Source organism: Crocuta crocuta, unplaced genomic scaffold, assembly GCF_008692635.1.
Source record: "Crocuta crocuta isolate KB4526 unplaced genomic scaffold, BGI_CrCroc_1.0 scaffold417, whole genome shotgun sequence".
NCBI classification, from domain to species: Eukaryota; Metazoa; Chordata; class Mammalia; order Carnivora; family Hyaenidae; genus Crocuta; species Crocuta crocuta.
In genome coordinates this window covers 790258-817641 of record NW_027536463.1, presented here as the reverse complement: position 1 = coordinate 817641, position 27384 = coordinate 790258, and the positions used below count along the sequence as shown (strand labels likewise).

At 33.3% G+C, this 27384-nt stretch overlaps 1 protein-coding gene across 2 annotated transcripts in view; it reads right to left on the bottom strand.

The window, feature by feature from the left end:
* Window positions 1–27384, bottom strand: part of HGF (hepatocyte growth factor) — a 72772-nt gene that overhangs the window by 12284 nt on the left and 33104 nt on the right. For both annotated transcript variants that reach the window (XM_077748515.1, XM_077748516.1), the window contains exons 8-13: window positions 22284–22458; window positions 19632–19759; window positions 11112–11214; window positions 7339–7472; window positions 1829–1867; window positions 509–605 (exon numbers count right to left, since the gene is read on the bottom strand). In XM_077748515.1, the coding sequence (XP_077604641.1) occupies window positions 509–605; window positions 1829–1867; window positions 7339–7472; window positions 11112–11214; window positions 19632–19759; window positions 22284–22458 (676 nt within the window). The remainder of the gene's footprint in view (window positions 1–508; window positions 606–1828; window positions 1868–7338; window positions 7473–11111; window positions 11215–19631; window positions 19760–22283; window positions 22459–27384) is intronic.

Below are 27384 nucleotides of genomic sequence, written 5' to 3'. Positions count from 1 at the left end.
TATCCAACTTCAGTATAGTTGGTTAATCTTTTTCTCAATGATAGGATATTGTAGAAGTTAAAATTTTCATTTTCATTAGAATGCCAATGAAAAAATTTAGAAATTAAAAACAAAAATATAAAGTTTCTGATATGATTACATATAGGTATGTTAGAAAATAATGTCATAATATCCTAGATTAGGGCATTAATTGCATGTGTCTTAGAACTACTTCAGTGATATCAAGGTATGAGTAGGTTCTCTGTGTAGTTGCATTTTATTAATCATTAATGAAGTGTCACTTGTGATCAGAGACAATGTCATAGGGAACCTCCACAAACATTTCAAAAGGCACCATCTCTGGAGGCACAGATTGCAAAATCCAAGGGTAACCAACAAGCAGAATGTGGCCAGTCTCCTCTTGTGCCGCCCTCATATGGGTGCCTGTAGGGATGCCACAACCATCCTGTTGGAAATAAGGCTTTGCAAATAATTCAAATACATATGATTTGTATCTATTAATAATTACCTGTATTTCAAACTAACCATCCATCCTACATTTGTTCGCGTTGGAATTCCATTTACAACTCTCAGTTGTTTTGTTTTGGCACAAGATATTACAGGATCTAAAAAGAGGACCAAAGATAACATTTTGACAAACATTTTACAATAATCAGTCCCTCTCAGTTTGTTTAAAAGCATGGTAATTAAACAAATGCAACTACTATGTTTGTCAGAACACTTGGAGGAAAGAAGGTATTATGACTGTAGTGTCAAAACAGGCCTAAAATGTTTGCTGTGTTCATCTAAGTAGACAAGTAACATTAAAAAAAAAAAAAAGAATTAATTCACGGGAGACAGCATTGCCATAGTGGCAGTAGTTTTGGTCACCAAGCCCTAATATAGGCTCTTCAGATCTAACAACAATTGTTATTTCCTTCACAAACCTACTTCAGTACAAAATGGAACAGTGTTCTTTATAGTGGCCATTTCTGAATGACAATGGAAATTAATAGCCTCAATGAAAAAAAAACTATATTTGTCTTTTATTACTTCTGAATTTTTATGATAAGAATGTAGAACCTTTTTGAAACATGTTACCAGAAGTGCATTTACTGAAATTGCATCCAGATGACATAATTATTTTATCCAGATCATTAAACCCAAATAACATGATACAGAATTCTTTTGAGTCAAATTTTTCCTGACCCTTCTCTGGATTCCTCATCTTACTTACCCTTTCTACTCCTGTACATGGTCTAAAATTTCCATTTGCTCTTTCAGGCTGAGACACAGCAGGTGGTCTCTTAAATCAAAACCCTTGAGTGTCTTCCTTCAGCCCAAGACATATGTGAAAATCAAAAACAAGCAATTCTAAAAACATTTTTGTAAATTGAATATTAACTGAACTTCTTGCTTTGTATCATCTTTAACTAGTGGTGCATGTAAAGAGCCTTAAAAATAGAGTAGGGTGGACACACTGCTTGACTTTCCAAGCTTCTGGTTTTATTTTTTCTGACTTTAGCATCCTGATTTAAATTTAAAGAATGGTGAAGGTCCATTAAGGTCCATTTTGACCAAAACTACAAGCAAGATAAATGCTCTTTTCAAAGTTAAGTATAGCATCTTATATTTTCAGATAGAGAATTGAAGTTTGATATTCAGTACATAGTTTCCTTTGTAACCCCTTTACACGTGCATGTAGAGAAAAATTTAATTTAAAAAAAATACTTTAAATTATTTTTATGATGGCAGTTAATATAGCGGTATTTTTACATGAAGAAAATAATGACATAGCTTTTGAATCCTAGAGATTCGAATATACTACATGTTACAAAAGATTACTTACGGTCTAAGTTGACTATTGTAGGTGTGGTATCACCTTCACCTGTAAAATAAACATATACATATATACATAGTTCATTCATACATATTTTCATTATATAAACCAAAGCTATATATTAAAATCCAAATATCCATGAACTGGATAACTTACTAAACTTTTGACATTTTATTTAAAGATAAAATGTAATGGTATGCTTTTAGTAAGTATGTATCTCATCTCTTTGCTAGGCAGTAATGGAGGTGCCTTCCTACTTGTAGTGGATAGATAATGTGAGGAAAGTCCTATTATAGAACTGTGGAGCCTCTCAGGTGTGTGATTTGATGAGTATTGGAAGCTTAGATTACCCTGCTGGACTCAGGGAGCTGCCTCATCTTACAGAGATGCCCAATGCGGTACACATGAATATCGCATTGAATAGCACTAATGCTTATTATTGTTTGCTTGGGCCAATCATACAGATTGACTTTGGTATTTTTTTTGTTTTTGTTTTTACTGTAATTTAGGCCTTTTACAGATTTTCTGAAAATCAGTTTTATTTTGCTATATGGTTGAGGATAACTGAAACATCACATGCTTCAGAAAACATCAAGAATTCTAGAATATAGAAATCAATGTCACTAATGGAAAAAGAGGGATGACAAAATATAATTGCATTTTGTTAGAAGATTTCAAATACTGATTTTTCTACGTGGTAACAAAAACAAAGGATGGGAAAAAAGAACACTGGGAACTGCAAGTTAATTCTAACTAACACGTCATAACTTACTTATTTTTTTTTTCATAACCTCCCTACTGGGGTTTAATCTCTGCAAAGAGTAAAGCTTGGAAGATGCTAGGATTTGAAAATACTTATGCAATAATGAATGAGGCATAAGACATTTCCTGTAGTTTAATGTCTGACTGTTCAGTAATGATGGTATAGAGTTTAGTCAGGCACTATTTAAACCCAGCTGGTTGTTAATCCCTGGCAAGGCCCTGAGCTCAAATAAACTGGCGCAAAATAATAATGGCATATGGATTCCTTTCTAATACATGCAAATCTAATTGTTATCGGGGAATCTCATAGGAATTAACATATGCTAAGGGGTTGTTATTTATGTTCATTTTACATACCTAGATATTTTAAATGAATAAGGGTAAAGGCAAACATAAATTTCATTATTTCCCTTCTTAGCTTATCTTTGAGGAGAATGTCTTAGAGTCAGCTGAAGTCAGTATTTTAGCTCATAGTACAAATTAGGATTGAGGACAACTATGGTCATTAAAACATCAAGGATATTTGTCATTCTACTCCAATCAATTACTTGAAAATTCTAAAATTAAAAACTAGATTTTTAGTCTTTCTGGTGTTGCAATGAAAGACATAGACCAACCATTCTATCTTTAATTGTATATCAAGTTTCCTATTTCTAAGCATCAAGTTAATAGGTCAACAAAATAATTATTGCAATTTACTACGTATTTTAAAATTTATAGATATTGTATATTTAGGACTTTAATAATTTATATTATATTTTTCCATTAAACCAATATTTCTCATACTTTAGAATAAGCTGAAATACCACTTAAAATCAGATTTCTGAAGTTTCTGAGTTGATGACTAGATTATGAGTTTCTTAAAAAGCATTCTAGGTTCTTCTGTTGAACACCTAGAGCAAAACTTTGAGAAACTGCTCTCTAGGCCTTTTCCATTTTAACATCAAATACTATTCTTGCTTCTTCTTTTTGTTTTTCCCATACTATCTCCACCATAGCACTCAAATCTAAGACATACATATATATAATACAAATCTTTTGTAGTGATTCAACTTAAATTGGAAGGGAAACATGTCAGTGATAAAGGTTTTACCTATGGAAGAGTAGGTAAATGTGTATGTGTTTATATGGCCTCAGAACCAAATATGAGTTCATAACCGAAAAAAAAATCCTTTAATGTGTCTTAGTTTCAATCCAAGCTCAAAACCTTATGGACATCACATATTTCTCCAAGCAGATATCTATGTTCCCATTCTCACTACATATTTTAATATGAATATTTACTTATTAAATTATATTTACATAAATGTCTCTTCTCTACACTGAAAAGTAACTGAAGGTAAAAAAATACTTTATATTGTTGTATACCTAGCATGTTATAACATAGGGCTTTGTACACACTAGCAACTCAATTTAAAATTAATAAGTGAATAGGGGCGCCTGGGTGGCTCAGTTGGTTAAATGGCCGACTTTAGTCAGGTCATGATCTTGTGGTCTGTGAATAAAAAATACAAAGTGAGATGAAAGTTAAGTTTGCATAAGGCACTTTTAGTAATAGAGCTGAAATTCTTACACTGGAAGTTGGAATTGAAGCTCTTAACCACTACATTCTAAGTATTTAATACTGAAGATTTGTCCTAAGATCTACAAAGTATGTATGTGTATAGGCAAATATATTGGCATTTCTGCAATTTTATTTTTACATAATTGATAATCCTAAAAATGTATGGTAAGTATTATTCTGTAAGCATTTTTTAAGATGAAAAAAAAAACTTTTGCATGTTTTTTAATATAAATGTACAGTGTGAAAATGATTTATACATTCTCTACAGTTAAATAAATAAGAACTCAGACCTTCTAAAGATAAATTTTATTAGGCTTTCACCAGTGGGAAAATGTAAATAAATCTTGGCTATAAATATTAGTTAGAAAAATGACAGTGTAAAAATATTTATTGAAATTAATGTTCAGAATATATTCAAATAAAAATGAGTTATCTGCAATAGCATTTAATCAAATACTAGCAAACTCTGAAGTCTTTCAATAGCACATTACTAACTTTGAGTTTTAAAATGTAAGTTAAAAATATGTTTTGAAAACTTTTACATTAGTAGAGTCCTGTGTCAGTAACGTTTATGAACCAAATCGCACTTCCCTGAGATTCTACAGGAGCATTTTACTCTTAAGTATGTCGGAATGCAATAGAACCGTTTTAGAAACCTGAGATTTTCTCTTCTTCCTAGACCACTGGATATTTTATCAGCCTCCATCATTCTTAATCATAGAGACTACACAAAAAGATACCACCAGGTAAAACTAATGTTTATAAAGAGTAATCCTTTAACCATTAAAAAAACATTTATGTGCCAGAGAGGTAGGTTTCTTTGCTTTTTAGTCTTAAAACTAAAAAGACATCTTCTGAAGAACATTTTCAGGACCTATGCAAACCCTAATATGGGAAAACTTGAAAATTAGGAACACACTAATTAATTTGAAAGGCTATGAATATAACTAATAAAATAAATATATAAATAATACAATATGATTTATTTTCATATAGAAGGTGTTTATTTAATATTTTAGAGAATTTACTTATTAAAAATAGGTTGGGAAGTTCAGAGTCAGTTATAGCCTTACTAGATAAATATCATATCTAAGAAGTTTGCCTTTTTTATGATAAAGTTTCAGAAACATGATTAGTGTTGGGGTGCCTAAGTGGCTCAGCCAGTTAAGCATCCTATTTGGCTCAGGTCATGATCTCATGGCTCATGAGTTCAAGCCCCACGTAGGGCTCTGTGCTGACAGCTTAGAGCCTGAAGCCTGCTTCAGATTCTGCGTCTCCTTCTCTCTCTGCCCCTCCCTGACTCGCAATCTTTCTCTCTCTGTCTCTCTCTGCCTCTGTCTCTCAAAAATAAACACACATTAAAAAAAGAAAGAAACATGACTAGTGTTTCTACTTAAAGTAAGAAATTATCTCTTTAATTTGCCATAAATTATATGTTCGTATTTCATCTTATTTTTTAAGTTTGTGTGTTTGTTTGTTTGTTTGTTTGTTTAGAGGGAGCATGAGCAGAGGAGGGGCAGAGAGAGAGGGAGAGAGAATCCCAAGTAAGCTTTACACTATCAGTGCAGAGCCCATGTAGGGCCTCAGAATCACGAACCTTGAGATCTTGAGCTGAGCTGAAATCAAGAGTCCAATGTAACCAACTAAGCCACCCAGGTTCCCCTGTATTTCATGTTTTAAAGCAAACATCATTTCTTCATTTTAATCCTTTAAAATGAGTACTTTTATTCCTATTTTCGGGGTACTTGTACTGACTTATCTCACAAGAGAACCATTCTTTTTTTATTTTATTGAATTTTTTACATTTTAATTCCAGAATAGTTAACATACAGTGTTATATTAGTTTCAGGTGTACAATATAGTGATTCAGCAATTGTATACATTGCTCAGTCCTCATCATAATTGTACTCTTTAATCCCCTTTACCGATTTCACTTATCCCCCCACCCACCAAGAAAAACATTCTTAAAATACAAGGGTGTCCCTTTTTAGACAGGAGATAGTTTAACATGATATTTAAAGATATTTGCTATAAACATAGAGCTATGAGATATGTAGTCTAGTAAAATGGACTTTTGCTACTGACACAGGCTTTTTCACTCAATAACATACAGAGGTTATACTTCCATCTCAGTATATATTATTCAGCGGTTCTCAATTAGGGTGATTTTGTCCCCCAGGGAGATTTTGGTGATATCTAGAGATGTTTTTTTTGATTCTCAGTATGTTTTTACTGACATCTAGAGAGTACAGGCCACAGACCCTACCAAACATTCTTCACTGCAAGGGAAAGCTTCCTCCATCAAAGATTTATGCAGTACAAAATGTCACTAGTGCCAAGGTTGAAAAATCCTGAGACAGTTCTCCAAGCTGACTTCCAGACAATCTTTCCAATTCACCAAGTATCACAGTATTGAAAGACTTTGACTACCCAGACCTTCACTAACATTGAGCATTAATAATTACTTTCCTATTTGCCCATTCTGGTTGGCAAAAATGATCTTATGCTTTTATAATTTCATTTTTCTTTCTATTAAGCTTTAATCTACTTTTGTTTATTTGTTTAATTATACTTATTCTGGAAGACTAATTATCTTCATTTTTCTCCTAATCTTTGTCATCTTTTTATTATTGATATATAAGAGCCCTTTTATAGGATGTATATCAGACATATGTATTCTACACATATCTTTTACTTTAAACACTGATATGCTTTTAACAAAATCATCTTTGACTCAGAAACTTGGTAAGAATGTTCCAGGCTTTCTAGTATTTGGCTAAGGCATGAGAAGAAAATGAAAGCAATGTTATCTCAGGTCTGTCCATGGGTCTGTTACTGGGCGGGGGCTTCGTTAGAGCTCTGCTACACTCACAGCCTGAACAGTTAGTATTGGGAGTGAAGGTCTTTTTGGTACAGACATATTAGAACCATGGCCATTTTATTGCATCTGGATTTCAGGTGAGAATCTTCTGAGTAGGTAAATGTTTAAAAGGTCAGCAGAATGATGAAGAAAGTTGTGTGTGTGTGTGTGTGTGTGTGTGTGTGTGTGTGTGTGTGTGTGTCTGGAATGCATCTCCATTTTAGGATTGACTCCAGCCCTCATATATTTCCACCTCTGATTAAGGTATCAGTTTAGAGGAGATTCAGTGTATTTAAAATATTTCACCTGAAGAAGATCCCTGTAAGTACTTACAACGAGAAATAGGACAATAATCCCATGGAATGAGAGGATTTCCTGTGTAACACCAGGGGCCATGGGCATCATCGTCAGGATTCCGGCAGTAATTCTTATTCAGCTTACTAGCATCTGGTTCCCAGAAGATGTGCCTGCATGAACAACAAACTCTGAAGATCACAAGATGCTCAGTTTGTCCAACAGAAACAAACTGTCACCAAGAAGATAAAATCCTAGCATGTAATTTCCATTATAGAAACAACACAAGCTTCTACTTGGTGTGAATTTTAATTATTTTGTTTTAGACTTATTTTTTTGTTCTTACAGTTCAGAAGCATGCTCTCTAACACAGGAATATGGAATGTGTCTGTGTGATTAAATAGATAAAATGGTGAAATTTTTGGGATTTGCTTCTATTTAATAATTTCATTGGTAAGGTAAAAATACCCCTATACATAGAAGTGGAGAAGAACTGCTGGAAAAAGAGTAGATGACAAAGAAGATCAAGGTTATAAAATACTTAGAAAATGCAAGCTATTGCAAAAGTATTTTTCATGATTCAGAAACATAAGAAACATCACTAGCAACATCATTATAACAAAGGACAGGAAGATACACTGAAAAGTTAATAGTAATGTGCAAATGAAATAAACTCTAAAATTCCACACAGCATATAGTTACAATATATGATTTTTGGACAGATAACTGAGTAACACTTTCTTATTTTATATCTTACTCAGTTTATTACATAAGAAAAGCAAAAATACTCTATGTTATTTTGTAAGACCATGTCCACTCATTTAACATCAATATTTATATTTATTTTGATCAGATTAAAAAAGCCAAATCCCAAATGGCCATCCTGACCAAGTCATGAAAACTACACAAATATCAGTAATCAAAATTACTATCATGCTTGACTGAAATTAATGAGTCATTTAAAAAAGTGGAAAGAGTTTGGACAGGGAAAGGTGGACTATCTTTCCAAACTCAAGTTCATTTTCTGGACCAATGACAACAGCAAACACATATAGTACTTACTATGTACCAGATTCTATCATATGTGATTTACATATATAACCTTAGATCAACCTCATGATACAGGCTCTAAGATTATGCTATCTTATTTTTGAGGAAACAGTGATCCACAGAAACCAATTTTTCTAAGGTCACGTGGCTTCTAAGTAGCAGAGCAGAGGTTTGAACACATGGCTCTTTGCAGAGTCAGTTTTCAAAACCACCATTCCATACTATGTTCTTACTCAGTTGTAGGTTATTCTTAAATCAAAATGGTAACATGCAACTTATCGTTCATTAATTTCCTGCAAGTTTTCAGATGACTTTTAACTGTTTCTGAAAGTCCAACCCAAACTCAGTGAATTAAGACTTATAACCATGAATTCCATAAATAAATATGTTACATGATTCCAGTGGTATGCTGGTAATGTTTAAAAGGGCACTCAGAGATGTGTATGAAGTCTTTATTTGTTGTCCTTGCTGATTCCTGCGTGTAAATTCTTCCACTATAAAAACGTCAAGTTTCCAATGTGAAATCTCTGAAGGCAGAATTAGTACAGTTGTCTTTCATAAGCCCATAAAAGCTAAGTCCACCCCGCCATATTTCTAAAAATGCCTTCAAAAATAGCGGTGTTGAAATTAGCATTTAATCTTAATCATACTAATTCTCACTTAACATTCTGTAATGAATCTCTTTAATACTTAGGATAATATCCAAAGATTTTTTTAAGCTTATTTATTTAGTTATTTATTTGAGAGAGAGATTGAGAGAGGGGAAGAGAGAGGGGGGTGGGAAGGGCAGAGAGAGAAGGGGAGAGAGAGAATCTCAAGCAGGTTCCATGCATGAGCACAGAGCCCAAATTGGGGCTCGATTCCACAAACTGTGAGACGATGACCTGTGCTGAAATCAAGAGTCAGAAAATTAACTGGCTGAGCTACCCATGTACCACCAAATCCAAAGTTTTACCACACCTTACAAGGCTCTACATGGTCTTGCTACTGGAGAATTCCTTGTCTGTGGACATTGACCAACCTTACCAAAAGTATTTCTGATTTTCAACACTTCAGTCTTTGGGCTTTGGGACAAGCTATTCTTTCTGCCTGAGGTATTCTCCTCCTACACTTCCTTTGACCAACTCCTAGTTAACATATATGTCCCCGATTAATTTCCCTTCCTCTAGGAAGGCTTCTAGAGTGTGAGATCCATGAGGCTAGAATTCTGCCTATCTTTGAAATCCCAAAGCTACAGTGTCCAGTACAGTAGCTACTAGCCATATGTGGCTACTGAAGAATTGGTATGTAGCTAGTCCAACTTGAGAGATGCTTTAATTGTAAATATATACTAGATCCTGAAGCTTTAAGGTGAAAAAAGGTAAAACATCTCATTAACAACTTTTATATTGAATACATATTGAAAGGAAAAGTCTTTAGATACATTGGACTAATAACGTATTATTTAAAATAGTTTTGCCTATTTATTTTTACTTCCTTAAATGTGTCTGTTAATGCAGATTAGATGTGTGAAATGCATATTTATGTTAGAAAACACTGCTTTAGAACTGTCACTATTTGTGAAGTAAATTAATTGAAACCATATCATCCACTAGCAAGTACATTTTCGAAGAGAATAAAGTTAAAATCAAAGTAGGATGGGAGGCAAAATAACTCATCCTCTCTGAGCCCTTACATCCTTATTCACACATATAGAAAGTCTTCCACATAGGATTGTGGTAGCCTAATAAGATCAAATGACAGTAACCTTTTTCCTTTTATTCTTTTATTAAAAATTGTTTTTAACATTTTTCTTTTCTTTTTTTTTTTGAGAGAGAGAGAGAGAGAGAGTGCGAGTGGGGGAGGGGCAGAGAGAGAGGGAGACACAGAATCTGAAGCAGGCTCCAGGTTCTGAGCCGTCAGCACAGAGCCCAATGTAAGGCTTGAACCCATGAGCAGTGAGATCATGACCTGAGCAAAAGTCAGACTCTTAGCCGACTTAGCCACCCAGATGCCCCTTTGCTTTTATTCTGAGTGCATATATTCTGAGATATTTGCTAAAAATCAGTTTTATGTCTCAGCTATGTCTCAGACTTCTTTAGTAATTCCAAACACACTAGAACTGTTGCTAGGGTTGAGAGGAGACAACTTTGTGAATACGTCCCATGCCAAAATCTCTAATTCTCTGAAATGTGTCATGTTTTTTTTCAGTTACATATACATTCCTTTAGTTGTAGAAAAATGTAATGTGTCAAAGCTACACAAAGAAACCTGTCTCTGTAAGTTTTTAGTAGTTATGTGGATATTTAAGATATATATGTACATGAAAATGGTTATTTATTGATTTTTCATGAACTGATGTTAAAATTAAAAATTAATTAAGTATGAGAACACAATAAGAAATGTGCTATTTGAAACACTAGATTTGCCATTTAATTATACACTGTCTTATCAAGTTATACAGTTGCTTTCCAATATAACCATATCAACCTTAAAAGTGGAGCCAAAACTTATGTCCACCTTTTGTTAATATTTCCCATGGGCACCTATCACAGAACTGAACACATAGTAAATGTTCAATAAAAAATGTGCTAGATTGAATTACTTATTTAAAGGTTTGGAGGGAAAATGGTAAGTTGAGTTGCACAGAATAACAAATCTAATGTTTTTATTAGCTTAATATAATATATAAAAAATAGAAAGGAATAGCAATGTGCATATCTGAATATACTATCTGCAGTTATCACAAAATATGATCTATTGAAAGAAAGAAATTGACACACCTGTGTAAGTCTTCCATGTTCTTCTCCCACATTGAACATGTTAGTCCAGATCGTGTTTTGGATAAATTGCCCATATAATTTTTGCCATTCCCACGATAACAATCTAAACATAAAATATATGGAAAGAGGTCTAATGAATAAGGAAGTACAGAACAAAACATTTTTTACAAGCATGATAATGCATGAAAGTCAACATAAAAGCTAAAACAACATACTCTGAAATCGGTATAAGTCAAAGAAACTCAAATATTTCAGATTAAAGTATCTTTGTTTACAACCAAATTTTTCTTCCTTAATATTAGGGTTTATGCATCACATTACAAACTTAAAACAATCAAAGAAAAACTTAAATGAGTGGCCTATATGGACACCAAATACATGAGAATTTTTAGAATGGCATATGTGTTTCTCAACATTTTCTTCTGAAAACTTTTGCTTCACAGGAAAGTCACAAGAATGATATAATGAACACTCATATATCCGTCACATTTATCGTGTTTAGATTTTCATGAACATTCTGAGTCACTCAAGCCAGCTGTTTTGCAAATGTTCTTTAATTCCATTGGTCTCATTATTTTTTCATGATTAAAATCAAGATAAAGGCAGGATTATGGCATAGATGATATTTCGACCTTTTCAGAGCATTTTATCATGTGACATATGACATATTTTATCATTTTCCATTATTGGTAGTGAGTTTGATAATTTGGTTAAGTGATGTAAGAAAATTTGGGGGCCTTTCATATTGAATCAGGATCTTATTGCCAAACATATTTTCATAAATGGCTTGGCCTACTTTAATTTTTCATTACTTTTGCATGAATCAGTGATTACTATGCTGGTTTTACAACAGTTGTTTTACAATTTCCTGCATTTCTTTATGTATTATCATTTTTCTGTAAATGAGAATGTTTTCTTCTCCTCCACTACTTCTGTGTGATTATTCAACTACTACCAGTAGTGGTAATAAAATGCCTGTAGTAGAAGTGGTAATATACAGACAGACTCATGTATGTTCTTTTTATTCAACATGATGACCTTTTCCCATTGCTGATTTTGACACTCAGAATTGTTTGCAAGTTGGTTGATGGGAGCCATTTTAAATTGGTTTCTATGTATCTTACTGTGTCCCATGTGGTTTTATTTTTCACTTTATGTCAGTTGAATAATTTGTGTTTTATTAATATTGATAGGAATATCAATATTCTTAATTTTAAAACATCACAAAAAAGAAGTTAGGGTCTTCCAAATATGCGAATTTCAGTTCTACATTTGAAAAGAAACACCTTTCCTTAATTTAAAATAATAATACGTAGTTTCAAAGTGACTATCTGTTAAACATTCATGATTTTTATATGAACGAACACTGTATGTTTGACTATAAAATCTTATCTACAAATATACATCAACATTAAGACTATTTGTTTTGAATTTGGTAAACCATAGTCTATTGTCATTGGCTTTAAAATGCTTTGTAATCATAATAAATAGGGTCAAATCCCAACAACAATTTTAAATAAATAATTTAGTAATCTGTTCAGGAATCAGTTAACATAGTGACAATATAATATTCAGGACACAATAAAATTGCTCTAAGAAAGCATAAACTTATAAAATCTAATACTTGCACATATGCAGAATATACCAGTGAATTCATTTTCCTCTGTCAGTGCTTTTCCACCCACTCCCCCATGTTAGGAAAGTTTAAATCTTTGGCTGTTCGATAGTAAATTATTTAGATAGACTCTTACTGAAGAAAACAATTGTGCAACACAGTATACTAGCACTATGTTTTTTATACATTTTGGATTTTTTGCGCACATGCTTTCTCTATCAGAGGATGAGATGCTCCTCACCACCACCACCATTTTATTTGAATACAGGCTATGATATGTTTTTCTTCTTAGTAAACTTCTTATTTTAGAATAGATTTGACTTACAGGAAAGTTGTAAGTTGATGCAGAGAGTTCTCATATACCACACAGTTTTCCCTGCTTTTAATATCTTACATCAGTGTGACAGATTTGTCTTAACTATTAAGCCATACTGATGCATTATTAACTGGAGACCATCTTTTGTTTAAATATTTTTAGTTGTTAACCTAATATTCTGTTTTGTATTCTAGGATTCCACATGATACCACATTACATTGAGTTGTCTGTCATGTTTTCTAAGGTTCTTCTAAATGTGACAGTTTTTCAGACTTTCCTATTTGATGATTTTGTCAAGCTTTAAGGAAAATAGACCAAGTATTTTATAAATTGTCCATTAGTTGGAGGTTGTCTGATGTTTTCCTCATGATTAGATAATGGTTACAGGGTTTTGAGAGGAAGACATGAGTTTGTTTTTTTTTTGTTTTTTGTTTTTTTATAACCTCTTAACTTGCTAGTGAAAGATATTCCAGCTACACCTTAAACTCTCCTTGTCCCGGGCTTCCTGGGACAGTTTCTCCAAGGAGCTCTTGTTTATTTTAGAGATGGAAAGTAAGGAGAAGATAAGACATAGGTGCCAAATGTGCTTCTTTCTTTCTCTTTCTTTTTTTTCCAAAATGTGCTTATTTCTGTCTGGTGCCATCATTTCTAGTTCCTTTTATTTGATAGAACAAGGCAGTGTGCATGTGTGTGTTCACGAGTGTGTGTGTTTTCTCCCACTTCAGTCTAATATCACAGAGTTCTTCCTTCCATCCATCCCATTAGTGTGACAGCCTCATTCTAGGTAACATTAAGTTTGCCTATTTTCTCAATTCAACAATGTACACAAAATAATTTCAAAACTTCTATGTCCCAATACTAACAAAGACTTACACTTTAAAGTTCAAAATCTATTTATAGTTATTTAGCCCTAAGTATATCCCAGTGAGCCCATAGACAGTCAGATAATCATGTCCAAAAGTTAGTCTTTCTTTCTTCCCTATAGTATTGGTATCTATTTGATATAGAGAGAGGCATATTTCTGTTTTTGTTCCTCTTGAGGTTGCTTTCTGAGTATTTAAAACATTAATATTGGTTAATGGTCAAAACTATATGAAAGTATATCTCAGAGAATTCTCTTTTTCCCTTTGCATCATTGTATTTCTACCCACTACCTACCATTACTAAGTAACCCAATCTCATTAGTTTCTTGTTATATCTCCTGTATAATTTCACTTTTTTCGTCAAAACTAATTAAATATATATTTGTAATATAAATATACAAATTATTTCTATATATATTCTATATATGTATTATTATATCCCCTTTTTATTGTTAGTAGTACTTTTTATTTATTACTAACAGTACCAAATATGTACTCTAGTGCTTTGATTTTTTTTTATTATCAATATACCTGAAAATCACTTCATGTCAGCTCACAGAAAATTTTATTATTCTTTTTGCAAATTTATAGTATTCCACTGTGTGATGTTGCAAAGTACATTTGAGTTGTTTTCCTGTTACAGAAAATGCTGCAATAAAGAACTCATGAATATGAGTTCACTTTTGCATATTGTTGGAGCTACATATTCAAACAGTGCATGTTGAGCCAAAAAGTGACTGCATGTACAATCTTAATTATTGTAAGATTATGTTCCATGCGTTTTACCACTTTGCACTCCTAAGAACAATGTGTGAGAGTTCCTTTCCCGAAAAGGAAAGGGATAACCAGCTTAGCAAAAGATAATGTTGTCAAGCTTCTAAATTTTTGTAAATTATACGTGAGAAATACAAGTCTCATACATATTGTGACAAATTTCAACGTTTATATTTTTTCTATGTAAATTTAAGCATAATTTCCTCGTGTTTGAAGGGAATTTATATATGTATACATATAGCTTTATGTATTTTAGAATATTTATGTATATTGCTTTATGTATTTTGCTATATATATAATCTTTATGTATTTTGTTCATTACTTAACTTTTTTGAGCCTTTACATTTTGGTTTCAGAATTTTTTATATATTAAAAGTATTTTCTCTTTATCTGTAATATGCATTTCAATACATATTTCCAAATTTGTCTTTTGTCTTTTGAGTTTAATATGGTTGTATGTGTGTGTGTGCTTTGCCATGGTAGGTTTTCAATGTAGTTTATCATATTTTCTTTTATAGCCTCTAGATTTTGATTGTTAATTAAAAATCATCTCACCATATCTAGGTTAAAAAGGGATTCTTCCAAGTTTACTTCTAGTATCTATATAGTTTCCTTTTTCATGTTCAGATCTCTCATATATTTGGAGTTTATTTTGGGGGAATGGTATAAGGCATGGATTTAATTTTATCGTTTTTCCAAATGGTTACCTTATTGATCCATTATTGTATTTTAAAAGTTTTTTTACCCAGTGATGTATAGTGACACATTTTTTAATATCTTAAGTCTCTACAAGGAGTATATTTGTCACCTCTGTGTTTTGTTCCAGTTGTCAATTTATTTGTTGTACTTGAACTAGAGTCATAGTTACCAGCTCTTTATAAAATGTTTTAATATGTGATAAAGTTAATTACCTGCAATCACCCTTATTTTTCAAGATTTTCCATAGTACACTTATGTGTTTATTCTTCCAAGAGAACTGCAGCATCAGTTTGTTTGATATCAGAAAAAGACTTATTGATCTATTTATTAGTGTCACATTAAATTTGTACATTAGCTTAGGCAGAATTGATGTATTTATGATGTTGAGTTCTCAGAGAACAACGGATGTTTTTCCACATGTTTAAAAACATCTATATGGCTTTCATTAGTGATTTTAAAATTTTATTACATAGATTTTACACTTTTCTTCCAAAATTCCTTCCTAAATTTCCATTAGTTTTGTTGCTATTATAGATACAGTTTTCTCCAATTAAATCTTCAAACTCATATATGAATGCTACCTTAGTGACTTTTTTATTATTGAATTTAATTTTCTAAGTATATTACTATTTATATCATTTGCATAAAGCAATATGTTTTTTATTTATATAGAACAACATCCCCATTACAGTATTAAAGAGGAATATGTTAACTTATGCTGACTTGTATTTACAATGTTACATAGTAAAGAAAATAGTATAAATTCTTGTTTTCTTTTTTACACTCATAAGAATGGCTCTAATGTTTCCTCATCAATTGTATACTATATATAGCATATATATACTATAGTATGTATATAGTATATATCCCCATTAAGTATATAATATATACTTATATATGTGTGTTTGTGTCTATATGTGTTTGTGTATGTGGGGATGTCTATGTGTCTATATGTGTATATGTTAAAATGTGAATATATATTTAAAGAAGTCTCTGTCTCTGTTTCTTTCTCTCTCTAAATATATATATGAATATACAGATATCTGTGTAGAGTGTACGTATATTCCAGAAAATCTCATTTTAATATTTTTATGAGAAAGGAGTAGATTTTGTAACAGGAATTTCAAAATTTGTTGACATTTATTATATGATTGCTTTCCCCTAGATCTAAGAAGAATTTTGTTAATGGATTTCTAAAACTGAATTAGTTTGTTCTTAAGACTAAATTCTACTCAATGATTATGCATTATTTTTTAAATTGCTTTTTTGGGCTGTTCACGAAAATTTCATTTGAAGATTTTATATTCACAAATGAGAAAAGTTTACTGTTTTTTTTCTTTGCTATCTTTATCAGGTTTAGGTATTAATATTATAATTTCAACATTCCTGATGGAAGTTTTACATATAACTTACTGTGCTTTACTGTATTTTTAGGCTCCATAGGAAGTTATGTAGCTTTGAGATTAACTGGTCTGTGAATGCACCTAGGTACAGTAGATTTTTGATAGAGTGGTTCATTCATACACTTCTGTATAAAGGAGTCTCTTATGTTTTCTAATTTTCCTGTTTCAATGCTTATTTCCCCTTTGATAGTTATTATTTTATATTTTTGTCTTTTCTTTTTTTTCTTATATTTTGTCTTTTTTTTTTTCACTAGCTGGTGATTGTCTGTATTGTTAATTTTTTTCAAAGAACCATCATTTGCTTTATTCATTAGTTCTAGTGTTATTAGTTCTAGACCTTATTAATGTCTGCTCTAATTTGGTTATTTTCTTTTTACTGTTTTTGGTTTATTTTTCCCCAACTCTAAGTTTGAAATTTCATTTACTTGTCTTCATTATTTATGATATTAATATAAGTACTTAAAACTATGAATTGCATCCTGTTTACTGCTTATAAGTGTATGTTATATAATTTAGTAAGTTGTGTTTGAAAAGCATTTTTGAAGAAAGTCTGTAATTTCAGTTGTTATTTTTTAAAAAATTTTTAATGTCTTATTTATTTCTGACAGAGAGAGAGAGAGAGAGACAGCATGAGCAGGAGGGGCAGAGAGAGAAAGAGACACAGAATCTGAAACAGTCTCCAGGCTCTGAGCTGGCAGTCAGCACAGAGCCCAACGCGGGGCTCGAACCCACAAACTGTGAGATCATGACCTGAGCTGAAGTTGGACGCTTAGCCGACTGAGCCACCCAGGCGCCCCAGTTTTTAGTTTTTAATAGAGTTATTCAATATCTGACTGGAAGAGCATTTGAATATATGCTAATTCAGCTGTTCAATATTTAGGAAAAAGTTTTCTAATAAATCAATCTGTACGTGTTTGTATTTTCTGTTAAATGGAGAAGGATAAGAGCAACATCCTTGTGTGTGTGTGTATGCGCATGCATGCACACATAGCACACATTTAACGATGCCAACAATTAGCTTGGCAGTATCATACAACATCACAGCCGTTAACATTTCACAGCTATGTATTGAATTGGCGAACAGTGTCTCCTAAGTAGGACTTCATTTTTAACTTCCCTACAGAGCTTAACACAATGTTGCATTTATCAAGTATGATATATTGTTAAAAGAACATGTCTTTTAAAGTAATGGAAAGATCATTTCAAGGAAGGTTATATTCAATCCCAGCTGCGCTAATTTGAGAATTTAGGCAAGTGATCTAAATTCATAAGAATAATTTCTTCATCTATTAATTTATAGTATTATTAGATAAGCAATATCATCAGCTTAACTTTTAGAATCTAAAATTCTCTATTTATTACTTGACCCTTTGGTAAGTGATGTATATGGATAGCAAAGAATCTTAATATACCTAAGAAGCCCTTTTAAACAATTGTTCTCATTTACCTCTATCTCAAATTATTATTGCTTGTTTACATGAACAGGACAGGGACGAAGGAGATCCAGCTGGTACTAAACCTCACTTAAACACTGTTTTCAACTTTATTTCCAACTGACCTTCCAAATCTGCCAAAGAACAGTGAAATTGACTGAAAAGAGACTCCTCCTCCCTCTACAACTTTTCAGAGTTGTTCATAAAAAAAAAAAAAAGTGGCACTGCAGAAAACGTTAAAGGATGAGAGATGTATAGAACAATAAATCTTACGAGATGAACTTTAAATTTAGCCTGGGGTTATTTAGGACTGACCATGATTAAATATGTGGGAGAGAATATGATTGCTTAAAAATCATAACCCTGAATTCATTATATACTAATAAATGCCCAGATTCCAACATTATTATTAATCTTTGACAAATGACTTCTTTTTAAAACCCATTTCATTTTAACTTTACTACGGCTCCCTGAAACAATGACCTTCAATGGCGTCTACTTTTCCAAGTCAATGATGGCTTATCCCAAACCCCATTACTACACATCAACTCTACTGCTAACACCCAGGTCCATATCACTCTCTTCTTTTTCCTGAAATACTGAAAACGGGCAGTAGATTCTCCTCTTTTAGCCCTTGTTAGAATGTCTAGCTATTTTCCATAATGCAGCCAGAGTCACGTGTTAAAACTGAAGCCAGAGAGATCATCTACATCTTTTCAGAACCCCACAACAGAGTCCCATCTCTTTCAGAGGAAAAATGTGAATCCTTCCAATTCCTACCAGGCATATGCGATTTAGCGCAACTGTTTTCTAGCCACATCCTCTGCTATGGTGCCCCTTGCTTATTCTGTACCAGCCACAGTGAGGCTGTTTCTTTCCTTTCCCTTTTCAAGCACTGGCCCATCTCACTTGCAGTTTCCTCTACCTAGAATGCTATTTACAGATACATGCACATGGCACATACTGCTCCCTTACCTCTTTAAGGTCCTGCTTAAATGTTCCCTTGATATTTCAGATCTTCCCATACCATTAAAATATAGAACACTAACACCGTCTCGTCTAACTCTGGGACGTTTTTCCCTCTAACATTTACCCCAAATGAACTTATCATTCCCACTTCCATTTTGCTTGTTTCATTTTTGTTTCCTGTTTGCGGGAGTTTCTGGAGTTCCATGGAGTCAAAGAATTTTGTTTTGCTTACTAGTATATCCCCAGTGTCTGACACTGTGCCTGGCACCAGTAGACACTCAAATAAATAAATAAAATTTGAACAAACGAACATATAAAAGAAATTCAACCGATTTTGTTGGCGAATCAGCAAACCCAGTGCAACAAGAAGTAGGTCATCTGGTGTGAAATGCATTAGGCATTAACCCTGAAATGAATCGTGCCCACCCTGCAAAACGTCAGCTATTACCTTGTCCACTTGACACATCACATTTTGGAATTTGGGAGCAGTAGCCAACTCGGATGTTTGGATCAGTGGTAAAACACCAGGGTGACTCAGCTCCATCTGGATTTCGGCAAAAATTTTCTCGTAGGTCCCTATTGAGAATAAGCATGTTAATGTAAATTGCCTGAGTTCTTACAAATGGTGAAGTAACCGTTATTACATTTCTAGAATCCCAGAATGCATGTGTGTTTATAAACAGAGTTCTAAGTTTTAGATTTAGGATAGTTATAACAATTCAGAATTCAGTATACACAACTGACACCGCCCATATGACTGAAATAAAGGCTGTCAGATGTCAGTATTCTTTTCCTGCCACAGGCCTGCAGTTCCATACAAACACTACTGCCTTGTGAAAGGGAAAAATAGCTCCACTTCATTTTTCTTACCCATTCTCAGCACTTGGACTCCCAACTATTAAATTTTTTTAAAAACTGGCCTCTTATCTCTATGTTCTCATGGCCAGTACATAATGTAGAAACAACATGTATCTCTCATTTAAAATGAAAGTTCTACCGATCCAAACATTTGATACAAAAAAAAACACACAATTGGTTTATTTTTCTTGAATACTATATTTCTTTGATGTATTTAATTTGCTGCATAAATTTCTTTCCATTACAGAATACTCATTTATGGATTTACAAAAGTTATCTGAAATCTTTATGAATATTTCTGTAAAATATTCTATTAATTCTATAGAAATTCTAACTGCTGGAGAAGTTGTCTGTATTGCAGACATCCTTTATGTTAGCAGCGATTTAATAGACACTTAAAGTGCTCAATAAGGCAAAAGTCTATATTAATATTCCCTATATATAAAATAAATTTACCTTAATATAAGGCTCACATTAAATAAAATACGTAATTTATGGTTTGCTCTCCTGAAAAATGCTCTCTAATTTGAAGCCAACATGGGCTTTCTCTTTATAGACCCCCCTGGCTAATAATTTAATAAGATTAATAGTCAATCTATTGGAAACTGCATTCTTTGTATCATTTAGGTCCGATCATAAGTACAATTTTATTAATATTCAACTTCACCATTAGAAAAAGAAAGTTTTTTAAGGAAAAAACTTGAATATAGTTATAAAATCAACAAGTTAGTAGGTTATCTAGTCACAATAGGTCCTGATACAAACTGTGTTATGTAAGATTGTGAGAACACTGATCGCTAATAGTTAAAGCCACTGAGTAGCAAGTGATCACAGTTATAACCCATATTAAAGTCATTAGCCTTCTTATAAAATGATAAAATTATTAAGATGAAGAAAATTTTTTATTTCTTTTAATCAATTTACACTTGTATTTTAAAAATTTGTGTCAGTATAAAATATGTGTTTCAGGTTCTACATAAAGTTCACACAAATTTGCTATTTTTAAGATGAATAATTGCTTAGTTAAATTCTTTGAGTTTTTGTACATACACAGTTTCTTACTTGAGTATTATTATCAGTCATTAGAAATTAGCAAAACATGCGAATGGCACTGACGCTGTCTCCCTTGTCCCTCTTAACTAATTTCTTCTCACTGTCTTTGCTTTCTCTACTTTGGAATTTATTTCTGAGGCGTGAAACACATGGGTCAGGAACAGAAAGAATTGCTATGAAGTAAATGAGGGATACAAACCCACAATGACAAGTAAACATTTGTTAGTATAAAAAAATGAAAAACATATCAATGTATTTACTATCTAAGCAAATACATTGAATTAGCTAAAACAAGCAAAGAACCTATAAAATATCTCCTCTCTCCAGTGGATGGGCCAACTCATGCTCATAATTCTCCATCTTGAAATGTTAAGCTCTCTTATTAAAAGCCAATTACATAAAGCCAATATATGTTATTTATAGGTGCTATTTCAGCAAAGCCCCTATGAATGGCACGTGTGTTATAAATTTCAAAAGCAATCATTTTATGTTCCTCATAACAAGGTAGACAATTTAAAAACACATGGCATTATGGCTGTTCTGTCCTGCAAAAATCAAGTGGTGAAAAAAAACAGCCATGGAGAAGGCACATAATAGCAATATAATTGATATCCAAAGGCAGTTTTTTCGGCTTGATTCATCTAAATAATTGTCTGACTTTCCTACTCTTTAAAAGAAATCTAGAAACAATAGAAAACATTCATTTGAAAATTTCAAATTAATATTACTTCAAGGCCAAAAACACATCAGTTTACAATGTTGATTGAAATCAGGGCATGCCTCTTTTTGTAAAAGAAAATAAATGTAATCTCTGCTAAAATTAATGTGAAACTTTAAGAAGGCACTAGTTTGAAACTTGGCTGGTTATCATTATCATTAAATGATTTATGAAATGTACCCATAAAACCAAAGCTGTGATCAGAAACCTAGAGATGTGTTTTTCAAAATATGGTTACATCAAGCATCTGATTGAAAATCACCTAGAGTGCTTATTAAAATGCATATTTGAGGTCCAAATCTCATATCTAAGGAATCAAAATATCTGGGTGGATGAATCTGCCTTTTAACTCTTGATTATCTCTAGGCACACTAAGGTTTAAGAGTTACTAACACAGGAATTACTAAAGTAACCATTCTATCTCGTTTCCTGCAGAGCCTACTGAAATTTATTTGTGCCTAATATACTCACTTGCACTTGAAATTTTCAGGAGTTATGTCATGCTGGTGAGGATACTGGGAATCCCAACGCTGACATGGAATTCCATTCCAGATAGTATTGACGGTACCCCGGTAACCTTCTCCTTGACCCTGAATGCATTCGGTTGTTTCCATAGGCACATCTGTGTCATTCATAGTACTGTGAGCTATTGGTAAAAAGAAATATTAAACTTAAGTACAATTTTCCAATCTTTCATCCATCTTTTAGTGTTCATTTGCATATGTATTACTAAGGTGTTTTGTCTCATAGGTTTTTATAATTTGAGTAGAATAAAAAATTCAGGTCATCATTACCATTATCTCACTCAGCCTAAAGAAGTGACTTAACATAGTGGACTCAACTGTAGAATTTCTCTGCTCATGAAGCAGAATATTCCAGGGGTGCGTGGGTGGCTCAGTAGGTTAAATGTCTGACTTCAGCTCAGGTCATGAGCAGGTGGGTTTTGAATTCACACCCTTCATAGGTCTTTGTGATGACAGCAGGGAGCTTGGAACCTGCTTCAGATTCTTTGTCTCCCTCTCTGTGCCCCTCCCCTGATAGCATGTGCTCCCTTGTGTGCACTCCCTCTCTCCCTCTCTCTCTCTCTCAAAAATAAACAAACATTAAAAAAAGAATATTCTAGCCTGACTTTATCTAGACTAGTTTAAAAGAACATCTCCTGGTTCTGTATACTCATTCATTAATATTAGATGTAAAATTTTTTATTTATTAATTACATATATATTTTGTAATCACTTTTCTTAGTTTGGAAATTGAAAAATATGAGTAATATAGTGAATAATCAGGGAAATTAAAAAGCACTATGCTGTAAGCTTGGCCATAAAAAAAGTAAGAAAGGGAAAAGTTGATCTATAGAGTAGTTATTTTTTTAAAAAAATCAATTTATTAGGGCACGTGGGTGGCTCAGTCAGTTAAGTGTCAGACTCTTGATTTTGGCTCAGGACATGACCTCACAGTTTGTGAGTTCAAACCCCACATCATGCTCTGTGCACACAGAGTGGAGCCTGCTTGGGATTCTCTCTCTTCCTTTCTCTCTCTCTGCCCATCACCCACTTGCTCTCTCTCTCTATCTCTTTCTGTCAAAAATAAATAAAATTGCTTAGTGTTGACACTGTTTTAAGTCAATTTATTATTATTACTATCTCCATTCCAATTTTATTTTCATTCAAACACTAAAATAGTATATTTTTGAAAACATCTTTAAAGGCATTTTACCTCCATATGTCACTGTAACTAACATATCGTAATTAATGAGGAAATCAACACCTAGAAAATTCAATGAGTAACCATATGTTGATGCTCTGCAGATATTAAGAAGATGGGGTACTTGGGTGGCTCAGTAGGGTAAGTGCCGCACTCTTGATTTCCACCAGATTATGATCTCATAGTTCATGGATTCAAGCTTTGAGTCAGGCTCCACACTGACAGAGTGGAGCCTGCTTGGGATTCATTCTCTCTCTCTCTACCCCCTCATCCCTCTCTCTTTCCTCCTCTCCCCACTCATGAACGCTCTCTCTCTCTCAAATAATAAATTTAAAACTCTCTCTTAAATAATAACTTTAAAAAACTTTATAAAAAAGAAAATATTGAGGAATCAACATTTTAAAGCTAGCCGAAGATGAAAATCTTCCTAATTTGAGGGAAATGTTTCAAATCCAAAAACCCTAAGTAAAAAAGAAAAAAAGAAAAAGACTCCTTGAATAAGAATACTGAGGAAGACATTTCACTGCTGATTCATCCACTAAAATTCCATTGTCAAGTTCAGAGACCTAATTGTTGGTACTAACTTTGTACATCGACTGCAAAGTTTCCCCAACAAGATTTAATTAAGGATTTTTCCACTTTTAAAAGTAGCAATCATAAAATCCTCATTTGAACACTTTTTTGAACAGTTTTTTTCTAAACTTCCATTAGTATAATTTAAAAACTTTGATGTAAATTTCAGGAGCCACTATTCACTTAAAGACAGTGTTAGTTCAAATTAGTAAATAAAACTCACAGGTTTGGATTTGTTTTCAACCATTTGAATCACTTAACGGATTCTAATTTGGAAGTGGAAACTCAAACTTTTTGAAATTACAAAAATTACTGCACGTGAATAAAAATACAACATAGTACAGAATAAATATAACTTTTCCTTAGGCCTTTCTACAGACTATTTATATCTCCCCCAAATTCTTATGTTGAAATGCTCATCACAGATGTCATGCTATTAGGATGTGAGGTCTTTGGCAGGTGCTTAGGTCATGAATGGGGTCAGTGCCTCTATAAGGAAGACACAACAGAGTTCCGTCACCCCTTCAGCCATGTGAGGAATCTTATACCACTTTGATCTTTGACTTATCAGCCGCCAGAACTGTCAGAAATAAATGTCTGTTGTTTCTAAACCACCCAGTCTCTGGTATTGTGTTATAGCAGCCTGAACTAAGACAGGCCTCAACAAGATATAAAAACATCTAATGAATAATATTCTTTTTGTTTACTTTTATTTTAATTAGCATCCATAACTTTGGAATATATACCTCAAGTGATTTGATGTGTCTTAATTCAGCGGAAATATTTCTTATCATTTTGACTGCAAACTAGCAGTATTGAGATAATATTTTCCTTCAGAAAGTGCTCTCTGAAGTTAGTGAGTCTGTATTTATCCTATTTGATGTTCAGCTGCTAGAAGTGACTTCATAAACAAATACTATATAATTCTGGTGGCAATGCATAGAATAAATATCATAGGCCAAAAAGAGGTATATTAGTACAAGGTAACTAGATAGTTTTCATCCATAAGCAGGAGTTATTATGAAATTTAATGCAGCTGTTGAATACATATTATATGATAAGGATCATGTGAACGATTTTTCATAGACCATTTAACTGTGATACATACGTTCCACCTTTGTTGTCTACGTACATATTTCCTACTCAAACAAGATGAATTATTTCTGAACTGTCATAAAATAGACTCCTTTATCTGTCCTACTGAACAAATACCAAAACTTGATGTGAAAACAAAACAAATATTTCATGCCAATTGACTTGGGAAAAAGCTATTAAATTTTGGGAATGCTATTCCTCTGGACTTATAACATGAGATGTTGAGGTCTCCCATGGCCAAGCAAAGTGTCAAAGAAAAGCAACACAGAAACATCCCTAAATATCAGCTGTAGTTGATCAAGTTTAGCCACGGCGACATGTGTATATCTTCATATACACAAACATTTTTGCAAGTGTGTCTACCAAGCAAACTGAAAAATACAAGGCACTCACAAATAAGAGAGCTCCGCACAAATAAAACATTTTTCTCAGGTGTGCCAGTCGTGGTCACCCTTGGGAAGCACACGCAAAGATAGTTCTATGATCTTTAGTGGCCTGTGAGGGAAGAAATGCTTTTTCTTTGACGATTGACACAAAGTTTTCTGTTTGGAAATACTTTTTATATAAAAAAAAACATTTACTACTGAAATTCTGCACTATTCTTTTACAATGTAATCAAATACAATGGGTGCCTCTTGGAACATTAATTTCACTTTGCTGGCATGGATGTGTTATAATTTGATTGCTGTAATATCTGGTGGGGACTTTAAGGTTTGAATAGATTTTTCTGAGGGAACGAACGTTAACCGTTACGTGATCCTTGGGACAAACATCGTGCCACTCAACAGAAAGACCGCTAGAACAAGATGACGAATAATGAATCGGATTCATTTTCTCCATGGAAGGCTAGCCAGATTTTTGCCAAGAAACCTCATGGCCCTGATGGAGTTTTGTGAAAGGCACCTGGAGAATATGAGTGCACATGCATATTACAGAGAGCCATGCCCAGAGCTCCAGAAGCTTTCCATGAACGAGAAGTAGACCCTTACATTTTACAGCCCTCCTTCTCCCCCCAAATCTAGATTTCCCAGCGGTGATAAACGGTTGCTGTTGTTTTGCCTATATCTAGGAGCAAGTGGCTCCACGGGCCATTGGACAAATACCTGATTATTCCTTGGAATACTTCTGCACAACCCACATCTATTCCCACTTCAGCTACTGAAGAGCAACTGAAACATAGGATTTACTTTATGGTGGTCCCTGGAGATTGAGAACAGTGTGTAAAGCTATTCTCCCATCAACAGACTTGTGCTCTTTGGTCCACAAATGGCAGGATCAGGCTCAATGAAAATTTAAAGAGCTTCTTATTTTAAAATTGACATGGGAAAATAGTATGAAGACCTCCAAAGTACAAACCTCAAATTGCTTGCACGTTTGCTTTCCCTGTGAGCCTAGAATTCCTATCTGAAACTTTTCCTTGGACTTTATCCAAGCCTTTACTGGTATAAAATGCTCGAGAGACAAGACTTTCATGAAAGGTCTTCAGCTCTATACTCTTGCTCCTTAGAAGATGGCTTGAAAAAGACCTCCAAGTATAAGATCTTTCCCCTGAGACAGAGTATTGATGGCATTGTTTTTGTCTGACTCAGAATACAATGAGCTTTCATTTCCATGAATCTCTGTTCTAGCCTTGGATCAAATAATAAATTCAGAGAAATAAACAGCTTTCTTTAAGAAAGTAAATAATGTGCTAAGATTTTTCCCAACATATAAACACACTGAGTTTTACAAGGTTAGATGTTCTCTTAAAATGACATCAGTGTGGATTGATTACTAGAAGGAAGTATTCTTTTTATTTATTGCCAATGGCAACATACCTGTATTAGTCTGCTTGGGTCACCATAACAAAATACCACAGACTGGGTGACTTAAACAACTGAAATGTATTTTCCACAATTCTGGAGGCTAGGGAGTCAAAGATCAAGGTGCCAGCCAATTTGGTTTCTAGTGAGAGTAACTTCCTGGCTTGTAGATGGCCATGTTCTCACTGTGTACTTATCAGCAGGAGGGAGAGAGAGAGAAGGGGCGGGGGGAAGAATCTCTTATTCTACTTATATGGCCACTAATCCTATCAGATTAGGGTCCCACACTTATGATCTCATTTAACCTTCATTACCTCCTAAATGCCCTATCTCCAAACACAGTTTCACTGGGCATTAAGGCTTAAATGTATGAATTTGTGTGTGGCGGGGGGGGGGCG